This window comes from Cryptomeria japonica, chromosome 10 (genome assembly GCF_030272615.1).
Source record: "Cryptomeria japonica chromosome 10, Sugi_1.0, whole genome shotgun sequence".
Taxonomy (NCBI): Eukaryota; Viridiplantae; Streptophyta; class Pinopsida; order Cupressales; family Cupressaceae; genus Cryptomeria; species Cryptomeria japonica.
The window spans coordinates 44,409,122-44,436,122 of NC_081414.1; the positions used below are offsets into that span (position 1 = coordinate 44,409,122).

Here is a 27,001-nt window from a genome sequence, read left to right on the forward strand (position 1 = left end):
GGTCAAGGCTATGACCACGAGGTTAACCTATTGCCTAATAAAATGCACTGAGACATAAAAAGCTCAAATTAGGGTGCATTATGTTTGCTTAAGAATAAGTATGTAAATAGGTATAATCAATGTATGATTTGAGGGATTATATATTATAATGTATGCATGTATGAATATAATAGAAAATAAATATGTGAAAATGTTTGTAAATATGAATAAATAATATTGAGAAAATATTTAATATTCTACAAGATTACATTCTTTATCAATATATAAATATTTTTAAATATTTCTAAAATAAATAAATTGTGTAGAATAAACAAGACAGACATAGTATGACTTTTTCAATTAATAGAAATCGTCATTTATTTAAAACATAATTCATTGATATCGAACCTCCTATTTACATAGAAAACAATAAAATTTCAACAATTTATAAATACTTGCATCGTGGAGTGGTCAAGTGACTGAAATCTGCCAACTTTCATCAATACAAAAACACTAAACATTTTCAATTTCATTTTAAACCGCTGTAGGAAAATTATCTTGTTCCTACTGCAGTTGGACGTACTTTATGATGACTCTCTTGACTTGTTGAAAAATCAAAGACACTAATTGAATTTCCTGATTATCCATTTTACAAGGCCATTTCATATGTGTCCTTCATTGGCATCCTAATGTAGTTTCTGATATTAACGCAAGCACAGATGTCCAAACACCAGTTTTTTAAGTGTTCTACAATGAAAGGTGTACTCACAAATAAGCGTCTCCTGTGCCTATTCAGGATATAAATAAGATCGCAAAGCTCCTCTATCAAACTTAATTACCTGTAAAACATAAGTGACAAACCTTAAGCATCTCCTTTTATTTTAAGCACCGACATTTCAAGGATAAATCGTTGAATTTGGCTTGAAATTCCTCAACTGTAGCATAATCGTTCTCATCCAACCATTCCTCAACAGTATTCAGTGCCTCACTCATATCTGCGGCAACTCTTGTCTCCACTGTCCCCTTGCACTTGGCCTCTGTTACCCTACTTTTCATGTTACCAACATAACACTCCAGAGTGTTTTTAGCAATATGTTTCTTTACCATTTCTTCATCCTCTTTTCGAAATACATCTGCATCAGCCACCATTTTATCCATCTCCTCCTTGCTTAGCCTCTCACGTTCATTTGTAACAGTTAGCTGATTGTTTATCCCTGTTCTCTTGTCCTGTGCAGAGGCTGTCAGGATTCCCTCCTCGTCCACTTCAAAACAAACTCTTATCTTCGGCACTCCACACCGGGCAGGTTGAATTCCATCCAGGACAAATTGACCCAACAAGTTGTTTTGTGCAGTCAAAGGTCTCTCGCCTTCATAAATTGGAAAGATTACAGTTGTCTGGTTGTCAAGTCTTGTGGTGACACACGTCTCTTTCAGAGTGGGAATTGGGGTGTTGCGAGGAACGATTGCTTTCATAACACCATGGTTAACGTCAATTCCAAGACTCAAAGGAGTCACGTCCACCAAGACTAAGTTGATGTTTTCCTTGTTTAGTGCAGCTGCCTGCAAAGCTGCACCATAGGCCACTGCTTCGTCTGGATTTACATTTTTGCAGAGCTCCTTGTCTTCAAAATACTGACTTAGCAATTCCTGCACCTTGGGTATGCGTGAGGAACCTCCTACTAATATAATGTCATTGATTTGGTCTTTGCTCATCTTGGAGTCTTCCATGCATTGCTTCACCAATTGCATGCAATTTTCAAATAAGTCTACATTGAGCTCCTCGAACTTGGCTCTCCTGACCTTTGTGTGAAAATCTTGTCCTTCATGGAGACAATCTATGTCAATTACAGTCTCTACTGCCGAAGACAAACTTCTTTTTGCCCTCTCGCACTCTGATCGTAGTCTTCGAAGAGCTTTGGGATTAGTACTCATATCTATTTTATACTTTTTGTTGAACGACTGAACACAATAATTGAGCATCCTATTGTCAAAATCCTCACCTCCCAAATGCATGTCCCCTGCAACAGCTTTAACCTCAACCTTACCTCTTTCAACTGTAGCAATAGATACGTCAAAGGTTCCTCCTCCAAGGTCAAAAACTAGAATGTTTCTTTTTTCCTCGTCCAATGCAACAAAGCCATAAGTTATTGCTGCAGCTGTGGGTTCATTGATAATCCGCATGACATTAAGCCCTGCAATCTTACCGGCATCTTTAGTTGCTCGCTTCTGCGAATCATTGAAATAAGCAGGCACAGTAATCACAGCATTCTTTACATCACACTTGAGGTATTGTTCGGCCGTCATCTTCATTTTCGCCAACACCATAGACGAGATTTCTTCAGCTGCAAATACTCTCTTTTCACCTTTATAAACTACTTCAACCATAGGCTTGTCGTTCTTCCCAGGAACGATTGTGAAAGGCCACAATTGCATATTAGACTGCACAGAATGATCGTTGTATCTCCTTCCAATTAACCTCTTGGTATCAAACACGGTGTTCCTCGGATTAGTTGAAATCTGGAACTTGGCAGCATCTCCAACGAGTCTCTCATTGGGGGTGAAAGCAACCATGGAGGGAGTGGTTCTGTTTCCTTGGTCATTAGCAATAATTTCAATTCTGTCATGCTGCCACACTCCTACACAGCTGTAAGTTGTCCCGAGATCAATGCCAATAGCCTTATCTTTGCCCTCTTTGTCCATCTGATATGCTGCAAATTTGATAAAGAGGTAGATTTAAAATCAGACAGAAAAATGCTATTATTAATTCCAAAATGAAAAGATTTAAGAACAGCAACCTTAATGCACTACAAACCGTCTAATACACTCTTGTTTTTATATCAGCTATACCCTAGCTCTATTCACTCTGTAACCTTTCTAATCACACAATACTAGTATAACTGCCCTAAACAAACTGTTGAGAAGGTTTTATGATGCGAACATAGAAAATTGTGTTACTTTGGCTAAGGTTTTATAGAAAATTTCACAGTTTCGCAGATTTTTCAGGAGTATTTTAAAGTAGGTGGTCAATATTGCGTAGTGTAATTTAAGTTAGTTCATTATTTTATATATTCAATTTAATAGAATATATAAAAAATAAAATTATTAAAATTTAATTGATAAAAATTTAAAAATGTCAGATGATTGATAGATAACCAAAAAAATAATTATTCTAATTTAGACTTGTAATCCTGTCTTTTGGATGTGACTACACAGTGATGACCCACCCTTATGCTTGAAATTGACTTTTCCTATTTGGCCAAATGGTCACTAACGACCAAGTTCAAGCTTAATAAATAAGGAATAAAGTAAATGAAAGTAGATAAACTGTAGAAGCACCTAGTGAGCATACAATAACAAGCAACAGTAGCTTTACATACACATAAACCATAGCAGAACCCATAGAAAGCATAACAATAGCCATAGCTCTAAAGAAGACACAAGTCTCAATTACTAAATATTTTTTTATTTTTTCAATTATGGCCACGCGCACATACTAACCTAATTAATTAGGCATCCTATATTTTCCAAGCCCGATCTAATCTGTTCAAAATTTGTTTGTGACCTTGGCGATGTCACATAGGGGAAGTTAGACACTTGCACACCGTAGTACAGCAGGTTGCTATGGCACAACTAATTCAAATAGCAAGGTTTTGTTACAGGTTTATAAAAAGAATGGATTATAAGCATACAAAACGTTTCTACAACCAAAAGATGGGACCACGACCATACGGACAGGTATGTGCTAAAAGTGCAAAATCACACATGACGGAATTGAATTGACACAAAACCTGGAGACAAAAAGCTGAACTGGAAGTTAGAAACCTAGTTCCTCCTAAACTACGATAAATGTCCAAACCTTCTCCAAACGCAAAATGAGAGTCAACCCTCTTAAATCCTCTTCTTTACATTTCTTTAACTATTTTCAACCTCATCGTCTTTTATAGTCTCTCCAAATTAGAATGGGAAATGCATTTGAATATTGCTTTGATTTAGATTAGTATATTAATCAATTTATCATATATTGTTATAAAGAGCTAGTGGACAGAATTTTAGTTCAAGTAGCAAGCCCAACAATTCATAGCTATTCAAAACTTAAATAAGATACTAGCATCTGAATTTGAGATTATTATATAACTAAAGAAATGACAGTTTTCGGCTTGGCTTGGTCTACATGATCTTGATCATGCCATTCTCCTGTCAAGTTGTCATCCTTGTTTCAAACTATAATTAATGGAGTCTCCCTCATTTATTATACATGTTTTTAGTCTTCCTCACCATTCAACGACTTTTCTATTTAAAAGGTTGCTAGCCAGAGTGGGCTAGCATTAGATGATAGGATCATTAGCTTGGAAGCACAAAAAAATGACTCCCAAACACCCTTGAAACTTCATCACATAAGTGGTTGTTTGACCTGTTCATGATTTTGACAATGTGTGTAAATGGCTTAAAAACTGTACGCACTTGATGGGTATTTTGCTATAAAGCATACTAAGGAGTCGGGTCATCTCCACCTAAGTCTTTCACGAGGTCCATGTGGAGGCCATCTCAAACCTTTCTAAGGCTTTTTTTTTTTCATCTAAAGAAATGTAAGTTGCAAAGACAATTTTTCAACATGGCCCTCGATACATCCACTCCTCTTTAATAGGTTTCTTCCCTTGGATTCAAGACCTTTTTTATTTCTAAGGATAATTCCCTTTGAGGCCCTATGTAGATCAAATTTCCAAGTCTCTACTTTCTGTGGGGTAGCCTTTTCTAGACTATATTGCAGCTTCCTTGAGGCATGCCATTCATATTGAGCAATTTTTTTTCTTCTCATCTTCAAAAAAAAATGGGTTTGTGCTGAGGTTGACTCATCCAAGAACCTAAAATGGTCTATCAAAATCTAGATAAAATCCCAAAACCTTAGTCAAATGGTGGTGTATCTCAACTAATGAAATACTGCTATTGGTGTCAATCCTCATGTCATAAAATTCATGATTATTCTCAAGTTTCTCAAACCCCCAAGCCTTAACCCAAGTAACCTATTGGGGAGTCTCCTCAAAAACAAAGGATAATTGAACCATGGTAACCAATAGAAGGAATACTCGTAATTATGGAGCTAAAGGTGCTACCCCTAATAGTCGACTATTGGGCTCATGTTTCAAAGCCTAACAAAGCAAACCAACAAGGGACTTGTAACAAGCAACCAATAAGCCTTGATTTAACAAAATGTCACTCCTCACTAGCATACTCTCCAATTACTCTACCACACTCTCTTCTTACCTCATGCTGCTCACATAGTTCATCTCATGAAACTAAAGAAGGTGAGTGTGTGCATGATAAGAAGACCTTTGTGGAGTTCAAATCTTCAAATTTAGTAAAACTCATAGAGAAGTATGCTACATGAAGAACAACTATGAAGCTCTTGACGAGCTTGATTATGCCTCTTGATTCTCTTCCACCATGAATTTTATTTCATGAATTGTTTGGGGAATCACTAACCCCAAAAAGAAAATGCATAGCATAGGATGTTTGATAAAGATTTCCCTAACTTACTGGTTTTAGTTACGAGTCAGAAATTACATATGTCATGCTTTCTACTATTTATTTTGCCATTTAGCTAAAAAGTCACCATTTATTTTGTCATTTGGCTAAAAAGTCACCTTTGGCTTAGTGATCATGAATTAAGTTGTAGAAGAATGGCCACTTTTGTTTCACCCAAGTGGTAGCAACAATATGGATCATGGGTGTGACCCCACTATCCATCCTTTGTGAGTTCTCTCAGACATTAACAACCATGCTTTTGAGATTGTTAATATTTACATTTTCAATGATGTTGAAATATCTCATCTCTAGCGATGGGTTGAAAGTATCTTCCCATCACCTCTTAGATTGTGTGTAGGGACTTCAATTAGGTTTAGTTGGCTTCTAATTAGTTGGCTTCTAATAAATGCAACAACCTGCTTAATAAATTGATAGATGGCAAAAGAGAGGCTTGGTATTACGTGTGCAATGAATTAAGTTTTTTTTAGTCCAAACGTTGGCCATTGGTATTTTGACTACTTAGCATACATTAACTAATTTGAGGATTATTACAAAAATAATCCTTAAACATAGTGATAAGGTCATATTGCCTATCTTTTCTTTTTCCAACTATTTTTAGTTAACAATTAAGCCTTTGTCTAATATTTATCCTTTCATATCATTTTTTATCTCATTTTACATTGAGTGACAAGTTGTAGTAGCCAAGGCAACCAAAATGCAATTTTACCTCAACATGTCTTTATTGAGCCATTATTCCACTATTTGGAAATTGGGTATTTCCTATCATTCATTTATTAGGTATCTCGACCTTGTCAATATTATTTATTAAATATGTCTTCTTATGTTCAAAAGGTTGAACTCAATTGATTAAAACGTTGGGTTTTCATTCTGGAGAGCCATTATTCCACTATTTGGAAATTAGGTATCTCAACCTTGTAAATTTCCTATAATTCATTTATTAGGTATCTCAACCTTGTAAATATGTTTTATTAAATATTTCTTCTTATGTCCAAGGGGTTGAACTCAATTGGTTAAAACGTTAGGTTTTCATTGTGGAGACCCAAGTACAATTCCCCATAGGGACATCTAAAGTGGAATTCTAAGTTGTGACTCTTGGTCTTCCATAGTTGGCTTCTAATATGGAGGTGGTTTTTGAATAAAGACGATTTCTAAGTGGTGACTATTGGTCTTCCATAGGTTATTTCTAATGCGTTTGCTCGCAAGGAGCTTGTATTGGTCTAATGTTGATGCTCATATGAGCAAGATATTTGTAATCAATATTCAATTAAAAATATATATTTCTACTCCACAAAAAAAGGGGCATGAGACTTTGGGTTGGCGTCTTTTGCCACATTTTGGTGCCTTGAAAATTAGTTTATTAGTTATCAAAATATGTCTTCTTAGTGGTACTTTATAGGATTCCTATTTTTAAGGATGTTATGACAAATTTTACAATAATTGTGAAGTTCAAAAAAGGGGGAATTTATTTTTGACGTTAGAGCCTAATTTTAAATTGAAATCTTGTGATCTTAGACACCACACCTCATGGGAGGTTTAGCAATTGGTTTCCAAGTTGCTACATGTCTATAAAAATTGAAGGGTTGAAGAGAAGTTTGTATGAGTTGTTTTATAGGTACTAAAGCTTTGTTGGAATGCTACTAGATTTCTCCTAATTGGTAATACATGTATGAAGGCATGCCTTGCGAGTATATTGTAACCTTGAAGATTATTCATTAATATATTACCTTGCTTTAGAGTGTGGGGCTTTTCTCTCGAAAGGGTTTTCCCCATCTAAATCATTGTGTTATGTTTTATTGTTTATTTCAATTTTGAATGTGTTTCTACTTGTTTCTATAAGAGTTGAATTAGTTTGCAAAGTTTTACATATTCTCTTGTCAAGGTTTGGTGTAGGAAGTCAATTTTTCTATCTAGCTTCTTTACATCCAGTTTAGCCCATATTTATTGTATTTAGAATCTTGAGCATTGTCATGAGACTAGTTAGATCCAATTGTGGAAGGATGTCATCAAACAAACTTTTTTTTTTTGCATTTATGACTACCGCGCATATGTTCTTCAAGGAATGTGAGGGAATTCCTTTGACCCAATCAAGGAAACATATTATAGGGGGAGAGAGAATACATAGCTCACTTAGAAGAAGATAGTATGAGATGCATGTTCAATAATTAGGTGATCATAGACAAAGTAAGTAATCTCTTTAATCATAGGCATACTAAGTAATTTGTTTGATAACGCCATGAAAAATTAGAAAGAGTAAAGGAAGTAAAACATGAAAATGAATCCAATTTCGATTACTTGTTATCTGTCATTACTAAGCATCCATATTGTGATTGATAACATTAGAAATATGGTCATAAAATTTGGTGAAGTTTCCCAAGGAAACCAAATTACACACTTCGAATATATAAATTATTTTACTACTATTCCTATGAGTCCACCACCTTGGAGCTTTGTTGTGCCACCCCCAAGCTAGCAGCATTTCCTTTTTCTCATACTTTACCATTGTAGTTTATCAAATTTTGCCAAAAAAAAAAAAAATTTTGAATAATAATATAGGTTAGGGAGCTCAAATCACTAATGGTTTGCATAGTCCAAAATTTGAATTCTAAAGTTTTTATGGATTTATCCATTTCTTTTGAGCTTGTTATGTTGCCTTAAAAATTAAACATATCAAAAAAGGTTAGCAAGTTTTCTTCAAACTTCTGAATATTTTGTAAGTCTTTGTCCACCATTCCCAACAAGTTTTCTAGGCCCAAAATCCTTCTTTTTAAAGTTGGGCAAGCCCTTTAGTAGTGGACGAGTATTGTTCTTTGTAGACATTTAGTTATAATTTTAATATAATATGTATGTAGATTGAGAATGAAAGCATTTTTGTTTTTGTTAATTTGTTTGTAAATTCTTATGTGAAATCTCATTTCAAGTCTAATGTTTATATTATTTGAACACCTTCACAAAAAGCATGCTAATGTTGCATCATATTTGATGATGTGACCCTGAAATCTTAGTTATAAGAAACTTACCAAATAAACTGTCAAACTGAAATTTTTACCTAAATTAAAATACTCAATCTTCTCCCATGCCCCATGCCACTGGGGGAGCATAATTAAAAATTAGTTAGCGCAGTGGAACAGATCAATTTGACACTTTATTGGCTGCCTCCATCCCTTGGGCTTGGATATCCATTCATGCAGACCTTTCAAGCGCGGTCCTAATCCATTAAGATTACCAATGATAGCCTGGAGCTTGAGAGAGATTTCCGCAGTGTCTATCGCGGAAATCTCTGGGATACGGGCGGCCCTTTTAACACAATAGCTGATCCTGAGATGAGTTTTGTTATGGGTTGCAACATGCATCTTTTCCCTGGTGTCCCCAACACCACCGCCTCCCATACACCTGTTTAGAGAAGCCAAACGCCGCCAAAACATCTTTAAAGGATCTGAAAAGCGCGTTAGTAATCCCTGATTCGTGCGCCGAAGAGTCATGTGAGAGGGTAACAGTGGGATTGCGGAATCTGTGACAGTGGGAGATTTGTCACAAATGCATGATGGGGACGAATCCTGCGCCAAAGATTTAGGGGAGTAGGAGATACCACTGCTTCCGCAAAAGAAGCTATTGCTCGCAATATTTATCAAATCCGTATTATGACAGGCTTCACCCTCACAAATGTTTAAAACGGAAGCGGGAAGACCGAAGGCTTTTGATAGGGTTTTGGACGGGCAGGAAATTTTCTGTAGAGATCTCTGAAGAAATCTTTCCCGAAGGCTTTTGATAGGGTTTTGGACGGGCAGGAAATTTTCTGTAGACATTTCTGAAGAAATCTTTGTTTTAACAAATATAACCTATATGATTAACGAATAACATAATAATAATTACGTTAAATACAAATTTTTCATACATTTCACACAGAATAAATCTATTATAAATATGCTAAATTGTATAAATGCAATTTTGAAAGATTGACTATAATTTTGCCACGAAATAAAACCATATCGTCATGTGGCCTCGGAATTTTCTTGACATGTATATAGTCAATATTTGTTAGCAATAAACGAATCTCCAATTAATTATTTAGATTAATTGTGGGTAGAGCCCACTCCCTTGAATTGATCTAAATAGAAATCAATTTGTCCAAGTTCATGTTATTTTACCAAACAGTTTGGGCAAAATTAGTTTCATGCAATTTTAGGGATTTCTAAAAATATTTGAGTGGATGTCTAAATTTTTAGGAATGCATTAAGTTAAAAATTGATCTATGTAGTATTGAATAAGTTATAAAATAAAAATAAAAAAATATAAGTTGGTGGTTGAAAAAATATTTTTTTTCAAAAATATTTTAAAAATTTATTTAGAAAATTTATATTTCACAATAAAAAATTTAGACTCGTAGGAAAAATTTCTAATACCTCAAAAAAATTCCAAAAGTTATGTTTTATGAAATCCCTACTTCATAGAAATAGTTTCCAAAACCCTATTCATAAAATAGCCTCCTTCACCATCAAACATCGAAAATAAAATTATAAACCAAAATTCCACCCTCAAAACCCTTAAAATAAGCTAAAACTATCCCAAAGTAAATAATTTTTCATATAGACTATATATCTAGAAACTTGACCAACATTGTATAATTCTACTTAAATAACATTTGTTACAACTTACATATCACTAGATTTGTGACATTCAAGATGGTAAAAAAATTGCAATAAAATCACTAGATTTGTGACATTCAAGATGATTAAAAAATTGCATTAAAATCACTATATTTGTGACATCATACAAATCTAAAATATAAACTTTAAGGTTCACCTAAATTTTTAAAATTGAAGGATAAGAGGAAATTGGGAAAGTGGAAATAATCACCAAAATTTGCCCAAACTAAAGTAAACACTTCGGAAGTAACAGTGGAAAACATCAATGGCTGACACTGTCGTGTAAGACAAAGAATCGGTCCTACTTAACCAGTGAGGAGGACACAATTCCCACTGTCAAATGGAACAGGCTTGCAGTCCATGTATCATGTAAACGTTTGTTAATAGGGAAACTTTTAGCCTCCACTTGAAAACCTATTTTCTGCTGTGAAAATTTTGGGCAGATCGGTTTCACCAGGTTTCAGTAAAGTGTCTTTAGTAATTTGGTCAAGGCAAAATTGCCGAATAGGGTCTAAAATCGTTGTTGTTCCATGAAGGCTTTAATGCTGTTATACTCAGAAAATTCTTGGCCACTACAAAGACTATTACTACCATCTCAGCTCATTCCCTTTTTGTCCCCTTTCCAAGCATAATAAGGGAGGATATGGTACTTGAACAGAGAGGCTGCAAAGGACACTGTTGATTGCATTTTTCTAGGGAATAAAATTTCAGAACAGATCATTAAACAGGAAAAGAAACGGATTTCAACACACATTTCATTATAAATCATAATTCTTCTCTTTTAAGAAAAGCTTAAGGGTCTCCATGAACCGAATGTACCCCATTAATGGCACTGAAGAGTGCCTAGGGTATGAAATTCGAGAGAATCTGAGCCAGTGATGCGATGCAACATTAGGATAGATCACGGAGGAAACAAAAATCCGACATTTAAAGAAGATAATGCATAGATTTCCAGCTCTAAATGAAATCCCCCCAAAAATTGCTAAAGATTAAATAACAAAATGTCTGCATCCGTAGCTCTAGAAGAATGCAAAATCATATGGTGCTTGCATACACACATTGTTAAGGAGGATCTGAAAGTCCGTAACACTAAATTTACAGGCATTCAGCTTTTCACAAGTTCAGCTTAAATCCTACCTAGCTTCCATAATCTTCTTGAAAGTGCAGCAAAATTTGAATTGAAAAATAAATAACTGAGAATGTAAGATCTAACTTACCAGGAGTTAGACAGCAAAACGCCTTTCTTCAGCGATCAAAGATGGTGAGGGTTTAAGAAGCCAAGTTCATGGAGCGAAGGATAGTGGATTAAAGGCTTTCACAGAAGTTTCAGCCACATTTCTTCTCTGTTTCCTAGGTGGGTCCTGCTGCACGCAATCCCATGTATTATATGTTTAATTAAGTATACTATTTTATCCTCACTTTGTTCCGAGATTTGTTTTATGGAGTTACCACCAATGCCTAAAGAGCCCTTTCAAAATTAAAATACACTAATCTACAACACCACCCCACTTTATATATATATATGATTAAATTTTTATATTCATGTTATTTTTTATTTAGTTGTTTTTATTTAGAGGGAAATGCATTTTATATATCGATTAAGGACGTAATTTTGTGTCAAGATGGTTTGTTTATCTTATGTTTTATTTGTATCCAAAGTATATTTATATACATTTATTTACTTTTTGTGTATACATTCTCATATATTTGTCATATCTACTTATATATTACACTTATGCATGGACATATTTCCTTACATACATTACCCTTTTCTTATTTGGCTCATTTTGTGTTTGACAATAAATTTGTGATCATAAAAAAATCTTTAGAGTGGTTGATAGGACTTAGGTATTTGAAAGAAACTTTTAGTTCTTTGTATACACAAGACCTATCCCTAAGTCATTTTCATAAAAGGAAGTAACGGGAGACTTTATTCTTTCACAAGCACTTTACTTCCTAATTAGCATAGTTTTAATATTAATGCAAGTTTGAGTTGTTTCAATCGAAAGGAAAATCTATTCTAAATAGAAAATTAGATAAAAACTCATTCTATAAAAGAGAACGAAGTTGTTGTGGCATCTTGGATTAGTATAAAGTTAGCAGGTAAAATAGAGAAAATAAAAATTACACTAGAAAGGGGGAGCATTCCCTTATGATTAAGAGAGATTGTACTTTGTCTTCTGAGAAGTATTATCTCATGTACAGTCGTGAAATTCAAATTTTGTAATCCTTCACCACTTTACAAAATTTTCACCCAATAGGTCTTTTGAAATAGGAAATATAAAAATGCATCAAACACGTAAATGAGTTGTAAAAGGGAGGTACATGTGTTGATGTGTGTTTTGACACATCATAGAGCATCTAGATTGGAGATAAGGTTGGTTCCACTTTATTGGGTGGTTTTAGCCCATATTTTTGTAATTCCCTTTGACGGTTTCATGTATTGTTTCTCCTATATACAAGATGCGTGAGATAAAGCTTGTGTGTAAGAGTCTTATAGCTATTGAGTTATCTCTGAATCTTTGGTTGGTGGTACTCTTGTGAAGATCTTGCTCTACAAGTATATTGCAATCTATTATTGAATTTTGAATAATATATTGAGCGGCTTTTGGAATGTGGGGTTTTCTCCCGAAAGGGTTTTCCCCACGTAAATCATTGTGTTGTGGTATGAATGTTATTTATTTTTATTTCTGTTAATTTTTTGTAACTGTTGTAATGATATGTAATTTTTTTGCATTACCCTCCTCTCAAGGTTAGTGTAGGAAGTTGTTCTGCTACTTAACTTCCTTACATATTCTTCTTCTTTTTCTTTCCATCTCCTTTTTTGTTTGGTCAATTCCTCTAACAACTAACACATTCTTGAACAAATTTGATTTTTTCCATCTCAACTCCTTTGAGAATATGGAAACCACTACCTCTTTAAGATTCAACTAAGTGTTAGTTTTAATTATTCCTATCATTGGGTTATCCCATGAGTATGGTAAAGAGCATGCAGGGTAAAAGCACAAAGTTGTGTCACACTTTAATAAAGGAAATGGCCAATGTTGATTCAACTTTTTAAATTGAATCAATAGAAAGTGAAATATATATATTTTGAATTTCGAAATGAGCAAACTAATAAAATCTATATTTTTGTGTGTATTTTATGTTTGTAATTTTAAAAAAAATAAAAAAATATTTGAATATACTTTCTTATAAATTAAACACTATAATTTAGTTGCTGATAAAATACTGAAATTGAAGTTACACGAGGCGTCACATTTAATATATTAAATTTTACCTTTTTTTCTTTAATTTTGTTCCATATATTGATAACTTGAAACTTTACTGCAAAAATATATTTTTAACTATTTTTTTTATATATTTTTTTTTTTCAATAAATTTGAAAAGTTGTGTGTGCTAAAATATAACCCTTTCCATTTGGCGTCACCTTTTTTCTTAATTATTTATCCAAATTAGAAAAAAAATTATATCATCTTCAAATAGACTCTTTTCTCTAGTGCTTTTATTTTTTACAAAAATTTAAAATAAATTTTAGCTTTTTTCCTTTACAAGATAATCAACCTTATATTTCAATGTTGTTGACCTTCTTTCAATAAAAATAAAATATTAAATATTAAAAATAATTAAAATATTAAAAGACATATATTTTGGAAAATTCACTTATAGATCTATAAAAGGGTATTTTTACATTTCAAAAAAAATAGTATTTATAAGAATAGGAGTTTTTGAAACATTGAGTTTTTCAAAAAAAAAATGGGTAATTAGACTCAAAGTTTTATAAAATATACATTTAGTAGACAATTCCAATTGGAAAAGTTGTGGCCCATATATAAGATAGCTATAATGAATCTTTATAGACCATATATTTGACTAGAATTATTTTTTAGTTAAAATTACTTAAATTCACTTGTGTTGATAAGTTGGCCTAAAACGTGACACAGTTTTGTGCTTTTACCCTGCAATATTATAATGCTTTGATCCGTATCATCTACCTTCTCACCTCTATGGATTATAACTAGCTTACCATAATACTGAATGCATTTTAGTGATATACGAAAATTACTATCATCCATCCTTTGTTATCACATTTTAATATGGTAAATAACATGTGTAGGCGTAATGATCTAATCCTCACCATCTATTTTCCCACCTATGGAGTGTAACTAGCTGACAACGGTATTAAATGCATTTTGGTGCTCTAAAATAAAATTTTGGTGTGTTATCCCATCAATATGGTAAAAGATATTTAATGGTGTAATGCTCTAATCATTATCATCCAGTTGGCCACGTATGTAATCGTAGTGTCATAAATTGCACTCTATGTAATTTCATGCTATGTAAGCACCTCCACTTTACGCTAATTGGAGAGTTTATTTGTCTCTTTATCTCTTTGTCTATTTGACTTTGTCCTTTTCCTAACCATGTTGACTGGTTGACTCGTAGATACCTACACATTGCAGAGATGTCCACGTGTCATGCTAGTGTCCCACAAATCTGTAGTTTGAAGGTAGTTGTTGAAGCGTTAGACTTGCACTTGGTAGAGCTTGCAATGCCTCTTTTGAGAGCCACCAACGTCTATTTCATTCCCATGCTACATATCTTGATTTGGGAGCTTCATTTTTTCTCTCTAAACTCTTTGGATGAACTCTATGCACTCTTTCTAGCTTTCTCTTATCGATTTCCATCTCTCTCTCTCTCTCTCTCTCTCTCTCTCTCTCTCTCTCTCTCTCTCTCTCTCTCTCTCTCTCTCTCTCGTGAAGTTTGTGCTTGAGACTTTCATCATTTTCACTCGCCTAAAAATGTGAAAATCCGTGTTGACTTTTTTCTTGGCCTGGGTGTCAGTACACCTTGGCATGGTAATTACCTAAGCAAATCGGATATCCTATTTTTATTTGTAATTTTAAATTAAAAAATATATTATATAATATATAATGTAATATTATATATTACATATTATATAATATATAATATATTATTATATTATATTATATATTACATATTATATAATATATAATATATTATTATATTATATTATATATTATATTATTATATTATAATAATATATTATATAATACATAATATAATATAATATTAAAATATTATATTATATTATATAATATATTATTATATTATATAATAATGTAATATTATATTGCATTATTATATAATATATTAATTATATAATATAATAATATATTATTATATTATATTATATATATTATATAATATTATATTATATATTATGTATATTATTATATTATATATATTATATAATATATAATATAATATTATATAATATAATATAATATTATATATTATATAATACGTATTATATTATATATTATTATATTATATTATATAATGTTATTTTAAAATAATTTAAGTATAAAACTCGGATATCCGATTTTTTGAGACAATATATTTCGACTGTGACAGCCCGTGAGTTATTTTTAACCCACGAGTTGCGCGATTTTGTGGAAATCCGATATTCGATTGCATCCGATATCCAGTTTTTTGCACAAAAATTGTTAAAAAAATACATTGAAAGGTAAGATTTTTATTGTTTTCAATCATTTTCATTCAATTTTTTTTTTTTTTAATGTTTATTTGTTTTTTCATTGAAAATGTAGTTTTTTTCATGAAAACTAGGTTTTTTAAATCAAATACAAAATTGTTTAAATCTGTTAACTAAATTCAATTGTTTACATTCAATTAGGTTAAAAATGGGGGATAACAATGAAAACATTGATCAACCACAACCGCAACAACCAAACCCTCCTTTGTCAAACCCCCCCTTAATTTGAGGTTTGATATATTATAGGATCCCTCGTCTAAACCCAATATTTGATCCTCTCACGTCGATCATAAAGAGTATGGAAACCATGACTGAGGAGCACAATGTCACCCTTTTGTGGCAAGATTCTATGAGGGAACAATATGCGGATGGCTTGTCATATAAGGAGATCAAGGATTTCGAGATATCGAAAGCCGCTATCGCCTCATTGTTTGTGAATCCCCGCACTGGTCAACCCGTAGACCCCCGAAAAATAAAACTTTCTATTAAATGGTGCACAAATGATGGTATTGTGAAAAACTTTTGGAATCGTTGGTGGATGGTTTTCGACAAACCACCCAACAACAATCTTAATGTCCCCTTCTACTTCATAAAAAAAATGTATGTTGAGTTTGTTTTAGGCAAACATGTGAACTACTTTGACATCCAACCTTTTTAGGGTGTGGGTTTAGGTATGCCCCAAAATAGACCTAGGGCAGTTAGAGTAGTCCAGGGCCCATATGTCCCCCCTCCTCCTATTGATCCCCCAACTCCAGTGCAGCATCTAGATATCATTTGTGAGGCGGCTTCACAGACCATATCGGCTATTCACTTTTTGAGTAGCCTTTTGGTTTCTCAGGCTGGGTCAATAGCTCAACCTACTTTTGATGGTAGCGGTGCATCCGATGGCGCTAACACGTCATCCTCGGCTCCACACATATGTGTGTCCCATAGTTGTGTCATGTGTGGGCATGTATGCTTGGGTCCAGTTGGATAGCCTATTGATCCTCCTAGGGACAGCGCAGATTATGAGGTGTATGAGACGCATGATGCACCAAATGTTATGACACAGACTAGAGGATACCCTGGGGAGTCCTCGCATGCTAGAGGCGAGGAGGCACCATCATCATACATTGATGATGTAGTGGTAAGATTTGTATTTTCACAGTTCATGCTATATTTTAAATGAATATTTATAATCTAGATAATATTAAGTACTAATTTTTATTTACATGATCTATTTAACAGTTGATGACCGAGGAGGAGTTGAGACCGATTCATGAGGGCACCTTGTCGGCCATTTCATTTGGTCTTGATAGCTTGATGGTACATATATTATTGCACCTAGCCATTTGTATTTTATTGTACATACATGCTCATCATTTATATTGGTATTAATAAGATTATGTAGTAACTTGCATGTATATCTTATTTTACTCTTGTAGGGCACAAGCAGCACGAGTGCGGGGCAATGTGATTTAGGATCTGGTAGTGCAGTTGGAGACAAGGGAAAGGTAATTGAATGCAAATATGATTGAATGAATAGTTTAAATAACTTATAGTGATTATACACGTCTAGACATAGATTGATAGTTTCATATACTTGTTGTGTATATGTACAGAGAATTATTGGCTTCACATCCTTGATGACTACACACAGTATACCTGAAGATAAAGAAGAAGAAGAGATGCCTCGAGTACATGTGTGTTTATTTTATTTTGTGTTAAGTAGATATAATTTGTTATTATCAGTGACAATTATATACTAACTTGTATCAATGTCATGTTTCTGAACATATGTAGGTTGTGTATGAAAATATAGAAAGCATACCTCCTCTACCAAAGACATACATCAAGAGTCCTACAAAGCCGAAGAGAAAACGTGGAGATGAGGTAAACATGAATGGTTCAATTATAGTTCATTTTTATGTTAACTTTTTGAATGTGAATTATATAATATAACTAATATTAATCGTGGTTTGTTTTTCTTGTGCAGGATCCTTCAGAGCCGAGCAATGCAGCGAAGAGGATCGATTTTGATGATCCATCAGCAGCTTAGGATGTTATAGATAGTTTTGGGATGCTTACATGTCTAGTTAAAATGTATATTTTGTAAATGGACATACATTCACGTATTTAGACATACTTTTTGTTTGAGTTGGCGTTTATGCCATATTTGTGTATGGACATACATTTCTAATCATTTGACATTTTTATATATACAGAAGTTGATATTCGATCATATAAATTTTTGCTCATTTGTGCATGGTTTTATCATGGAGATCTTTAATCTTCATTCCAATAATTAACAATGGTTAATAATGGCTATTTAATGAACAATACAATTCATTTCATTTCATCGTAAGTGTTGTTTGTATAATGAACAATACAATTCATTTAATGAACAATACAATATAATTCATTTAATGAACAATACTTGATACAATTCATTATTACCCTATGCATGGTCCTATTTTTCCCCCCCACTTGGTCGAATTCTCGAGGTCATACCCTACCGGTGTCGTCCCTTGAGCGCCCTAAGTGCTAAAAATTGTCAAACTTTGATGGGCCCTAACTCGGAATACCTGGCACCTGCAAACGATCCGTTTGAACCTACAGGGCCATGAGAGGGGTCCGTACAAAAACCTATCTCAGTTTTTCAAGTTTCCCTACGGTTTTATTAGGGCAGAAATTTTTCGATTGGCAAAAAAATCGTCAATCTCATTCAATCGAATGTTGTCACGTGGCCAATTTCTCGTTCTGCTCGTCGCGATGACAAACCATCAACTCCAACATGCCCAGTTAGGCATTATTACCCTATGCATGGTCCTATTTTCCCCCCCCACTCGATCGAACGCTCAAGGTCATACCCTACCGGCGTCGTCCCTTAAGCACCCTAAGTGCTAAAAATTGTCAAACTTTGACGGACCCTAACTCTGAAACTGTGGCACCTGCAAATGATATGTTTGAACCTACAGGGCCACGAGAGGGGTCCCTACAAAAGCCTATCTCGGTTTTTCAATTTTCCCTACGATTTTATTAGGGCAGCAATTTTTTGGTTGGCAAAAAAAATGTCAGTCTCATTCAATCGAATGTTGTCACGTAGCCAATTTCTCATTCTGCTCATCGTGATGACGAATTGTTGGCTCCAACATGTCCAATTAGGCATTAGTACCCTATGCATGGTCTTCTTTTTCCCCACTCAATCGAACACTCGGGGTCATACCCTACCGACGTCGTCCTTTGAGCGCCCTAAGTGCTAAAAAATGTCAAACTTTGACGAGGCCTAACTCAAAATATGTGGCACCTCTAAATGATCTATTTAACCTACGGGGCCATGAGAGGGGTCCCTACAAAAGCCTATCTCAGTTTTTCAAGTTTCCCTACGGTTTTATAAGTGCAGCAAATTTTCGGTTGGCAAAAAAATCGTCAGTCTCATTCAATCGAATGTTGTCGCGTGGACAATTTCTCGTTCTGCTCATCGTGATGATGAACCGTCGGCTCTGACATGTCTAGTTAGGTATTATTTCCCTATGCATGGTCCTATTTTCCCCCCCCCACTCGGTCAAACGCTCGGGGTCATACCCTACCAGCATCATCCATTGAGCACCCTAAGTGCTAAAAATTGTCAAACTTTGACGGGCCCTAACTTGAAATCTATGGCACCTGCAAACAATCCATTTGAACCTATGGGGCCATGAGAGGGGTCCCTACAAAAGCCTATCTCGATTTTTCAAGTTTCTCTACGGTTTTATTAGGGCAGCAATTTTCAGTTGGCGAAAAAATCGTCAGTCTCATTCAATCGAATGTTGTCGCGTGGCTAATTTCTCGTTCTTCTCGGCGTGATGATGAACTATCATCTCTGACATGTCTAGTTAGGCATTATTACCCTATGCATGCTCCTATTTCCCCCCCCCCACTCGGTCGAACGCTCGATGTCATACCCTACCGACATCGTCCCTTGAGCGCCCTAAGTGCTAAAAATTGTCAAACTTTGACGGGCCCTAACTCAAAATCTATGGCACCTGCGAATAATCTGTTTGAACCTACGGGGCCATGAGAGGGGTCCCTACAAAAGCCTAGCTTGGTTTTTCAAGTTTCCCTACGGTTTTATTAGGGTAGCATTTTTTCGGTTGGCAAAAAAATCGTCAGTCTCATTCAATCGAATGTTGTCGCGTGGCCAATTTCTCATTCTACTCGCCGTGATGATGAACCATCGGCTCCGACATGTCCAACTAGGCATTATTACCCTATGCATGCTCCTATTTTGCCCCCCCACTTGGTCGAACACTCGGGGTCATACCCTACCAACGTCGTCCCTTGAGCGCTCTAAGTGCTAAAAATTGTCAAACTTTGACAAGCCCTAACTCGGAATCCATGGCACCTGTGAATGATCTATTTGAACCTACGAGGCCACAAGAGGGGTCCCTACAAAATCCTATCTCAAAATTCGTGGCTCTAACTTGTTCAATAAAAAATATAGATAAACAAGCATTACATTGTAGACACATAATGATCATCAATATTTCCATGTATTGTATACACATAATTACCATTACACTTGCATGTGACATCCATGAAGGGATATGCAAACATGATTTTTTTTCATTATCAATACAACTACACCAATGTACTCATGTAGAGATACATTGTATATCATCAATATAACTAAACCAATTTGCTCATGGACATTGTATATCATCATAAGAAAGTTACATAAATTCACATCCATATACAAATACAACATCCCACTTCATCTGCATCAGACATCCTCATATCCTAAGAGAAAAGCTTACGTACAGCAATGCCTGCATATAAATGAAGACCAAAATAAGTAACCTTTTTATGCGGAATGAATGTGCTACAAGAAACAAATTATAACACTTAATACAAATTAGTTTGTCAAATTATAAATAGATCATTTGAAACATTTTTAAGACGTACAAGATTGTATAATTATGAAACTTACCAGTTTCTCTGCAAAGTATACAAGCATAGCTTTGAAGAAAGATGCATGTTGAGTAAAGCCCTTCTCACTGCATTTCTCTGCATGGTTGAAGACGATGGTAGATATGGTCATTTCTAAATAGCAATACATTCACTTGACTTAATGTTTATGCACAAAATTTAATCTCATTAATGCACAAAGGAATACGTACCATCACCAAGAGAGGGTCTTGTCAACGGTGAATGATCTAGCATGAACCTGTATTTTTAAGAATTATTAGTCTACACATAAAATGCATGGATGAACATAAAGGCTTTATGATAATCACTTCAACTGAAATGCATGATAAAAAATGAAAAGGTGGGATTATATACCATAAAAATACGTCCCCTCAAATTATATCAACAAAACCCACTATGTTGACGCAAAAAACATAATGTGATACTGTTGTATATCATCAAAAAAGACCTACATGAGCATAAAAGCTTTGCGATAATTATATCATAAAAAATTATCAAATAGTGTTCTCTAATAAAAAATAATTGTAAAGCGACTCAAATGCATGATAATAAGTCGTGTTGCAAAAATACGTCCCTTCCAATTATATCGAGTGTACCCGCTATGTGCATGCAAAAACTGTGTTCCCAAAAAACATCCATCAATAGACTTGCATTTTGAACACATCCTTAATATAAACGTAACAACTTGAACATTAAGGTTTAATAATCATCATTTGAAATGAAATGCATGATAAAAAAAATAAGGCACCATTAAAGACCTACTACTCAAGTATGCCTGAAGGGTCATCTCTTCGCTTAAGAGTATCCAGTATTGCTTCATGATCAACAGTAGTCACTTTCCATAGCTCTTTGGTCTTCCATTTTGCTTGATGCTTCAACAACTTCACATTTGTAGCTATAATAAGGTGTGAATACATTATAATGGTATTGTGTCTCTCATAGTCTTCAAATGCAGGTATGCCATGTTAGGTCCCGGAGACAACTGAGAGGGGGGGTGAATCAGTTGTCTAATAAATTCAAATCAAAAACCATTAAACCAACTTAATGCTTAATACTGGTAAACCAGTTAAGTATGCCGGTAGACAGTGTTAATAGTAAATTGTTATACCGGTAAAGATTAATGCATGAAACACAAACATAAAGTCATCCACAACACATAACACCGATATTTGTACGTGGAAACCCTGTAAGGGGAAAAACCACAGTGGGAAACCTTACCCACAATTAGATGATACTACTGCAGATAGTAAGTGTACATAAATGGGGTCTGCACATGCAGAAAGGCCAACAGCCTAGAGCTCACTGCTCAATCACAAAATGGGAGTCACATTGACTACAGTTGGATGGTTAAATCCAATAAGAATTTACTACACAAAATAGCATCTTCATATGCTAGATTTAGTACCGGTGTAATGCTGATATGCTTCTACAAAAACCTAGCTTCACCTTCAAATGATGTCTTCGTGTATACCTCTACTTAATCTCGCATATACCTTCTCTTAATTCTTTTTCGCATTCCACATTCGATCTTACAAATAAGATCTTACATTTATACCATAACCTAAGACCAATTTTAGTAGGTCGGCTCTACAAGATATTACAATAAAAACATTTTACAAACAATATAATATCCGATGCAATAACCGATTGAACATGTCGGCTTAATGTATTTACAACAATAATAAATCATCTCCATAGCGTGCCATGCTGATCTGGAAAAGATAAACCTACCGGTGTAACCCTAGGTAACCTTGGACCTATTTGCCGGTAAAAGCAAATATGTAAATATGAATATACCAATGATTAATTCTTCAAAAAAAAGTGTCCACACGATGTCTTCAACATTACCAAGTGTCTTCCATATCATTCCAAGTGTCGGTGATCATTATATCCTGTCGATGAACATTATATCCTGCCGGTGAACATTATATCTTGTCGGTGAACCATATATCAGTAACTATGCAATAGTTACTTGCTTGCTGGTGAATGCTGCTGGATCTCCAAAGTGCTAGTGTTTTAGTAGGTGTTGACATCAATGACAAAACCATACCAAAATACCAACAATCTCCCCCTTTGGCATTGATGGCAACACAAGATGGAAAAACCATCTAAGTGCCAAAAAAGAAATGCCAAATACCAAAAATCAACAATCTCTCCCCTTGGGAGCAACATGTGTTTATCCAAGGATTTTCAATACCAATATTTCCTTAAAAGATAATGTGTTTTTCCATAGATATCTCTCCCCCTTTGACATCAAATAACAAAGTTATAATAAAACCAAGTTCATATACAAAATACCAATCAATTCAATATACCAACCAATACCAATCAATACCAACTACTCCCCCTGAGAAGTAGCTTCCTCATCAAAGGCCGGAGTAAAAGATTTGCCTTTTAATTCTGTCGGTTGATGACAATCATCAACTGTCTAAGTCTCTACCGGTGGTGATATGACTCCAAGCTGATCTCTGAGATATTCAAAAGTCTCCTTAGGCAAAGGTTTTGTGAAAATATCTGCAAGTTGTTCTTTAGTATTCACATAAACCAGTTTTATCTCCTTTTCTTCAACTTTTTCCGTTAGAAAATTCAGTTTGATAGAAATATGTTTTGTTTTAGAATGTAATACCGGATTCTTAGATATATCAATTGCTACAGTGTTATCACAATATATAGTAATAGGTTCCTTGCATTTTACCTTTGTCTTTCAACATTTGCTTAAGCCATAGTACCTGTGTACAGTTAGTTGTTGCTACAACATATTCTGATTCTGCTGTTGATAAAGATGTACAACTTTGTTTCTTACTCAACCAAGAAACTAATCTCTTTCCAAGAAAGAATGCTCCTCCAGTGGTGCTTTTCCTATCATCCACATCTCCTGCCCAATTTGCATCTGTGTATGCACATAGATCAAAATTTTCATCTCTAGGATACCATAATCCAAGATTTGCAGTGCCTTGTAAGTACCGAAAAATCCTTTTTACTGTTGATTCATGATTTTCCTTAGGATTACTTTGAAATCTTGAAACAATACATACTACATTCATAATATCAGGCTTGGTTTGTGTCAAATACAGTAAACCTCCTATCATAGATTTGTATCTAGTTGGATTAACAGATGTAGATTCATCCCTTTGAGATAATTTGTCATTTGTAGTCATAGGTGTGCTTACCGGTTTAGAGTTCTCCATCCCAAATTTCTTTAGTAACTTTTTCAAGTACTTGCTTTGACTCAAAAATATACCTTTGTCAGTCTGTGAAATCTGCAATCCTAAAAAGAATTTTATTTCTCAAATCATAGACATTTCAAATTCTTGTTGCATTTTAATAGAAAATTCTTTACATAATCCATCTTCTGCTCCAAAGATTATATCATCAACGAATACTTCTATAATCAAGATGTCATCATTAGTTATTTTGTAATATAAATTGTTGTCTGCATTTCCTTTAGTAAAACCAATCTTTAAAAGATACTTATCCAACCTTGCATACCAAGCTCTTGGGGCTTGTTTTAATTCATACAGAGCTTTTCTTAACCTGCAAACCATATCATTGTCATCTGTCAAAGAAAGTCCATCAAGTTGTTCAATATAGACTTCCTCTTCAAAAATCTCCATTCAAGAATGCACATTTAATATCCATTTGATAAACTTTGTAATTCTTGTGAGTTGCAAAGGCCAAGAATAATCTGACTACCTCAATTCTAGCTACCGGTGCAAAGGTTTCATTGTAATCAACTCCTTCTTTATGAGAATATCCCTTACACACTAATCTTGCTTTATTTCTGACAACCTTACCATCTTCATTAAGTTTGTTTCTAAATACCCATTTGGTTCCAATTACATTTTTATCTTTAGGCCAGGGAACTAATGTCCAAGTATTATTTTTCTCAATTTGTCCTAATTCTTCTTCCATAGCTTTAATCCAAAATTTATCTTCACATGCCTCATTAACAGATGATGGTTCAATTTGAGAAATAAGACATACCTCTTCATTTGCCAATCTTTCTCTTGTCATAACTCCTTTAAATTTGTTTCCAATTATCTGATCTTCAAAATGATTCAATCTTACATACTGGGGTGTCTTAGTTTGCTATTGTTCTTCAATTGTTGTGGAATCCTCTGATGGTACCAGGGTAATTGGATCTTCATTCTGTACTGGTGGATTTAGTGTAGGTTCATTTGCCACAACTTTTGTTGCTGGTTCAGAGTCTATATACCTTGAAGTTCCTCTAAATTGTTCATCAATCTTTACATTTGTACTCTCAACAATTTTCTGCACTCTTATTAAAGCATCTATATGCCTTTCTCTTAGATGAATAACCAAGAAATATTCCTTCATCACTTCTAGGATCAAATTTGCCAATATACTCATCTCTTCTAATATAACATTTACTTCCAAAAATTCTGAAATACTTAAGAGTAGGAGTATTACCAAACCATAGTTCATGAGGAGTCTTACCGGTTTCACCTTTGATGTGAACTTTGTTCAATGTATAGACGGTTGTGTTGACTGCTTCTCTCCAATACACGTGTGGTAAATTTGCTTCAGATAACATACTTCTTGCTGCATTCAAGATAGTTCTGTTTTTCCTTTCAACAACTCCATTCTGCTGTGGTGTCTGAGGTGCTGATAGCTGTCTTCTGATTCCATTCACATCATAGAATGTATTAAAGTCCTTAGATGTGAATTCTCCTCCTCGATCTGATCTTAAACATTTGATTTTCTTACCAGTTTCATTTTCAACCATTTCTTTGAACAGTTTGAACTTTCCAAGTGCTTTTGATTTTTCTCTGAGAAAAGTAACCCAACACATTCTAGAATAATCATCAATAATTAGCATGAAATATCTATCACCTTGTAAACTTTTAGTTCTAGCTGGACCACATAAATCAGTGTGAATCAAATCAAGAGCATTATTGGATTTTTCTGGAATACTTTTGAAACTAGCTCTAACTTGTTTTCCAAATTGACATTCCTTACAAATTGTATTCTGGGGTTTCACAATTTTATGTAGATCTCTAATTTCTTTAGAAGTACTGATCTTCATCATGCAATCAAAGTTTACACGACATAGTCTCTTATGCCATAACCAACTTTCATCTATATGTGCAATCAAGCATGCCTTTTCACTATTATTCAAATGAAAGATATTACCTCTAGTCTGATTACTAGTTGCAATCTCCAAACCAGTTCTATTCATGATTTTGCATTTTCCATTCTTAAATTGTAACTGGAATCCCTTCTCAACCAATTGACCAACACTTATAAGATTATGCTTTAATCCTTCAACATAGTAGACATTGTCAGTGTTATGGTTACCATCAAGAGATATTGTACCCTTACCTTTGATTGAACAGGCTTTGTCATCTCCAAATCTTACTAAACCTCCATTGTATTCTTGAAAGTTTAAGAATTTACCTTTGTCTCCTATCATATGATGTGAGCATCCTAAGTCAATGATCCATTCATCCTTTACTTCAACTTCAGTTGCTAGGGTTTGTTCTACCGATTGAGCAGTAGGTGTCGGTTGATCTTCTGTTATAGCAACAAAAACTCATCCATTGTCTGTTGGATCCTCATCAAAATCATCAGTCACACCTTCATTAGCAATGTAACAAGATTTGTCTTTGTTCTTCTTAAATCTGTATCTCTGATATTCAGGATTAGGCTTATATGTTCTTCTAGCTTCTTCTCTTAGTCTAGCATGTCTATCAGGGCATCTTGAAGCCACATGACCAATCTTATTGCAGTTAAAACATTTAAAAGGTGCTTTACCTTCATACTTACTTCCAATTGGACCTTTTGGCATTTTCCTTGCAAATAGTGCTTCAAGTTCTTCAAGTTCTTCATTCTCCTTCCTAGTTTCTTCAAGTTCTCTTGCATAAAAGGCTTTCCAATCTGATTTGTCAAATGATGGAGCAGATGATGTTGATGCTTTAAAGGCCAAATCTATCTTTATAGTAGCAACAGGACCAAATTCCTCAATTTCAAAAGCTGAAAGTTTTTCAATCAATGTATCCCTAGTTAGTGATGTTTTAGGCATTGTTCTCAACTCATTTATAACAGTAACCTTCATTTTATATGCCGGTGGCAATCCTCTTAAGATTTTTGAAACATTTTCATCTTCACTCAAGGTTCCTCCAAAACATTTAATACCCAAAACAATTTCATTTACTCTTTCCATAAAAGCAGAAATTCTTTCATCTTCTTCCATTTTCAGATGTTCATACCTAACTCAGAAGCTTTCAAGTTTTGTAATCTTGACTGTGGAATCTCCTTCATTCAGTGTTTCCAAATGATCCCAAATAGC

At 34.3% G+C, this 27,001-nt stretch overlaps 1 protein-coding gene across 1 annotated transcript; it reads right to left on the reverse strand.

The window, feature by feature from the left end:
- Positions 1–339: 339 nt before the first annotated feature.
- On the reverse strand, positions 340–11,570 carry LOC131029357 (heat shock cognate 70 kDa protein). Its single transcript, XM_057959825.2, has 2 exons — positions 11,384–11,570; positions 340–2,687 (listed from the first exon to the last, which is right to left on the reverse strand). Exon 2 carries the CDS (start codon positions 2,677–2,679, stop codon positions 856–858), a length of 1,824 nt encoding a protein of 607 aa, XP_057815808.2. The 5' UTR covers positions 2,680–2,687; positions 11,384–11,570; the 3' UTR covers positions 340–855.
- Positions 11,571–27,001: the final 15,431 nt, after the last annotated feature.

Coding starts and splice junctions, on each gene's coding strand:
- LOC131029357 (XM_057959825.2), bottom strand. CDS start 2,679: ATGGACAAAGAGGGCAAAGATAAGGCTATTGGCATTGATCTCGGGACA.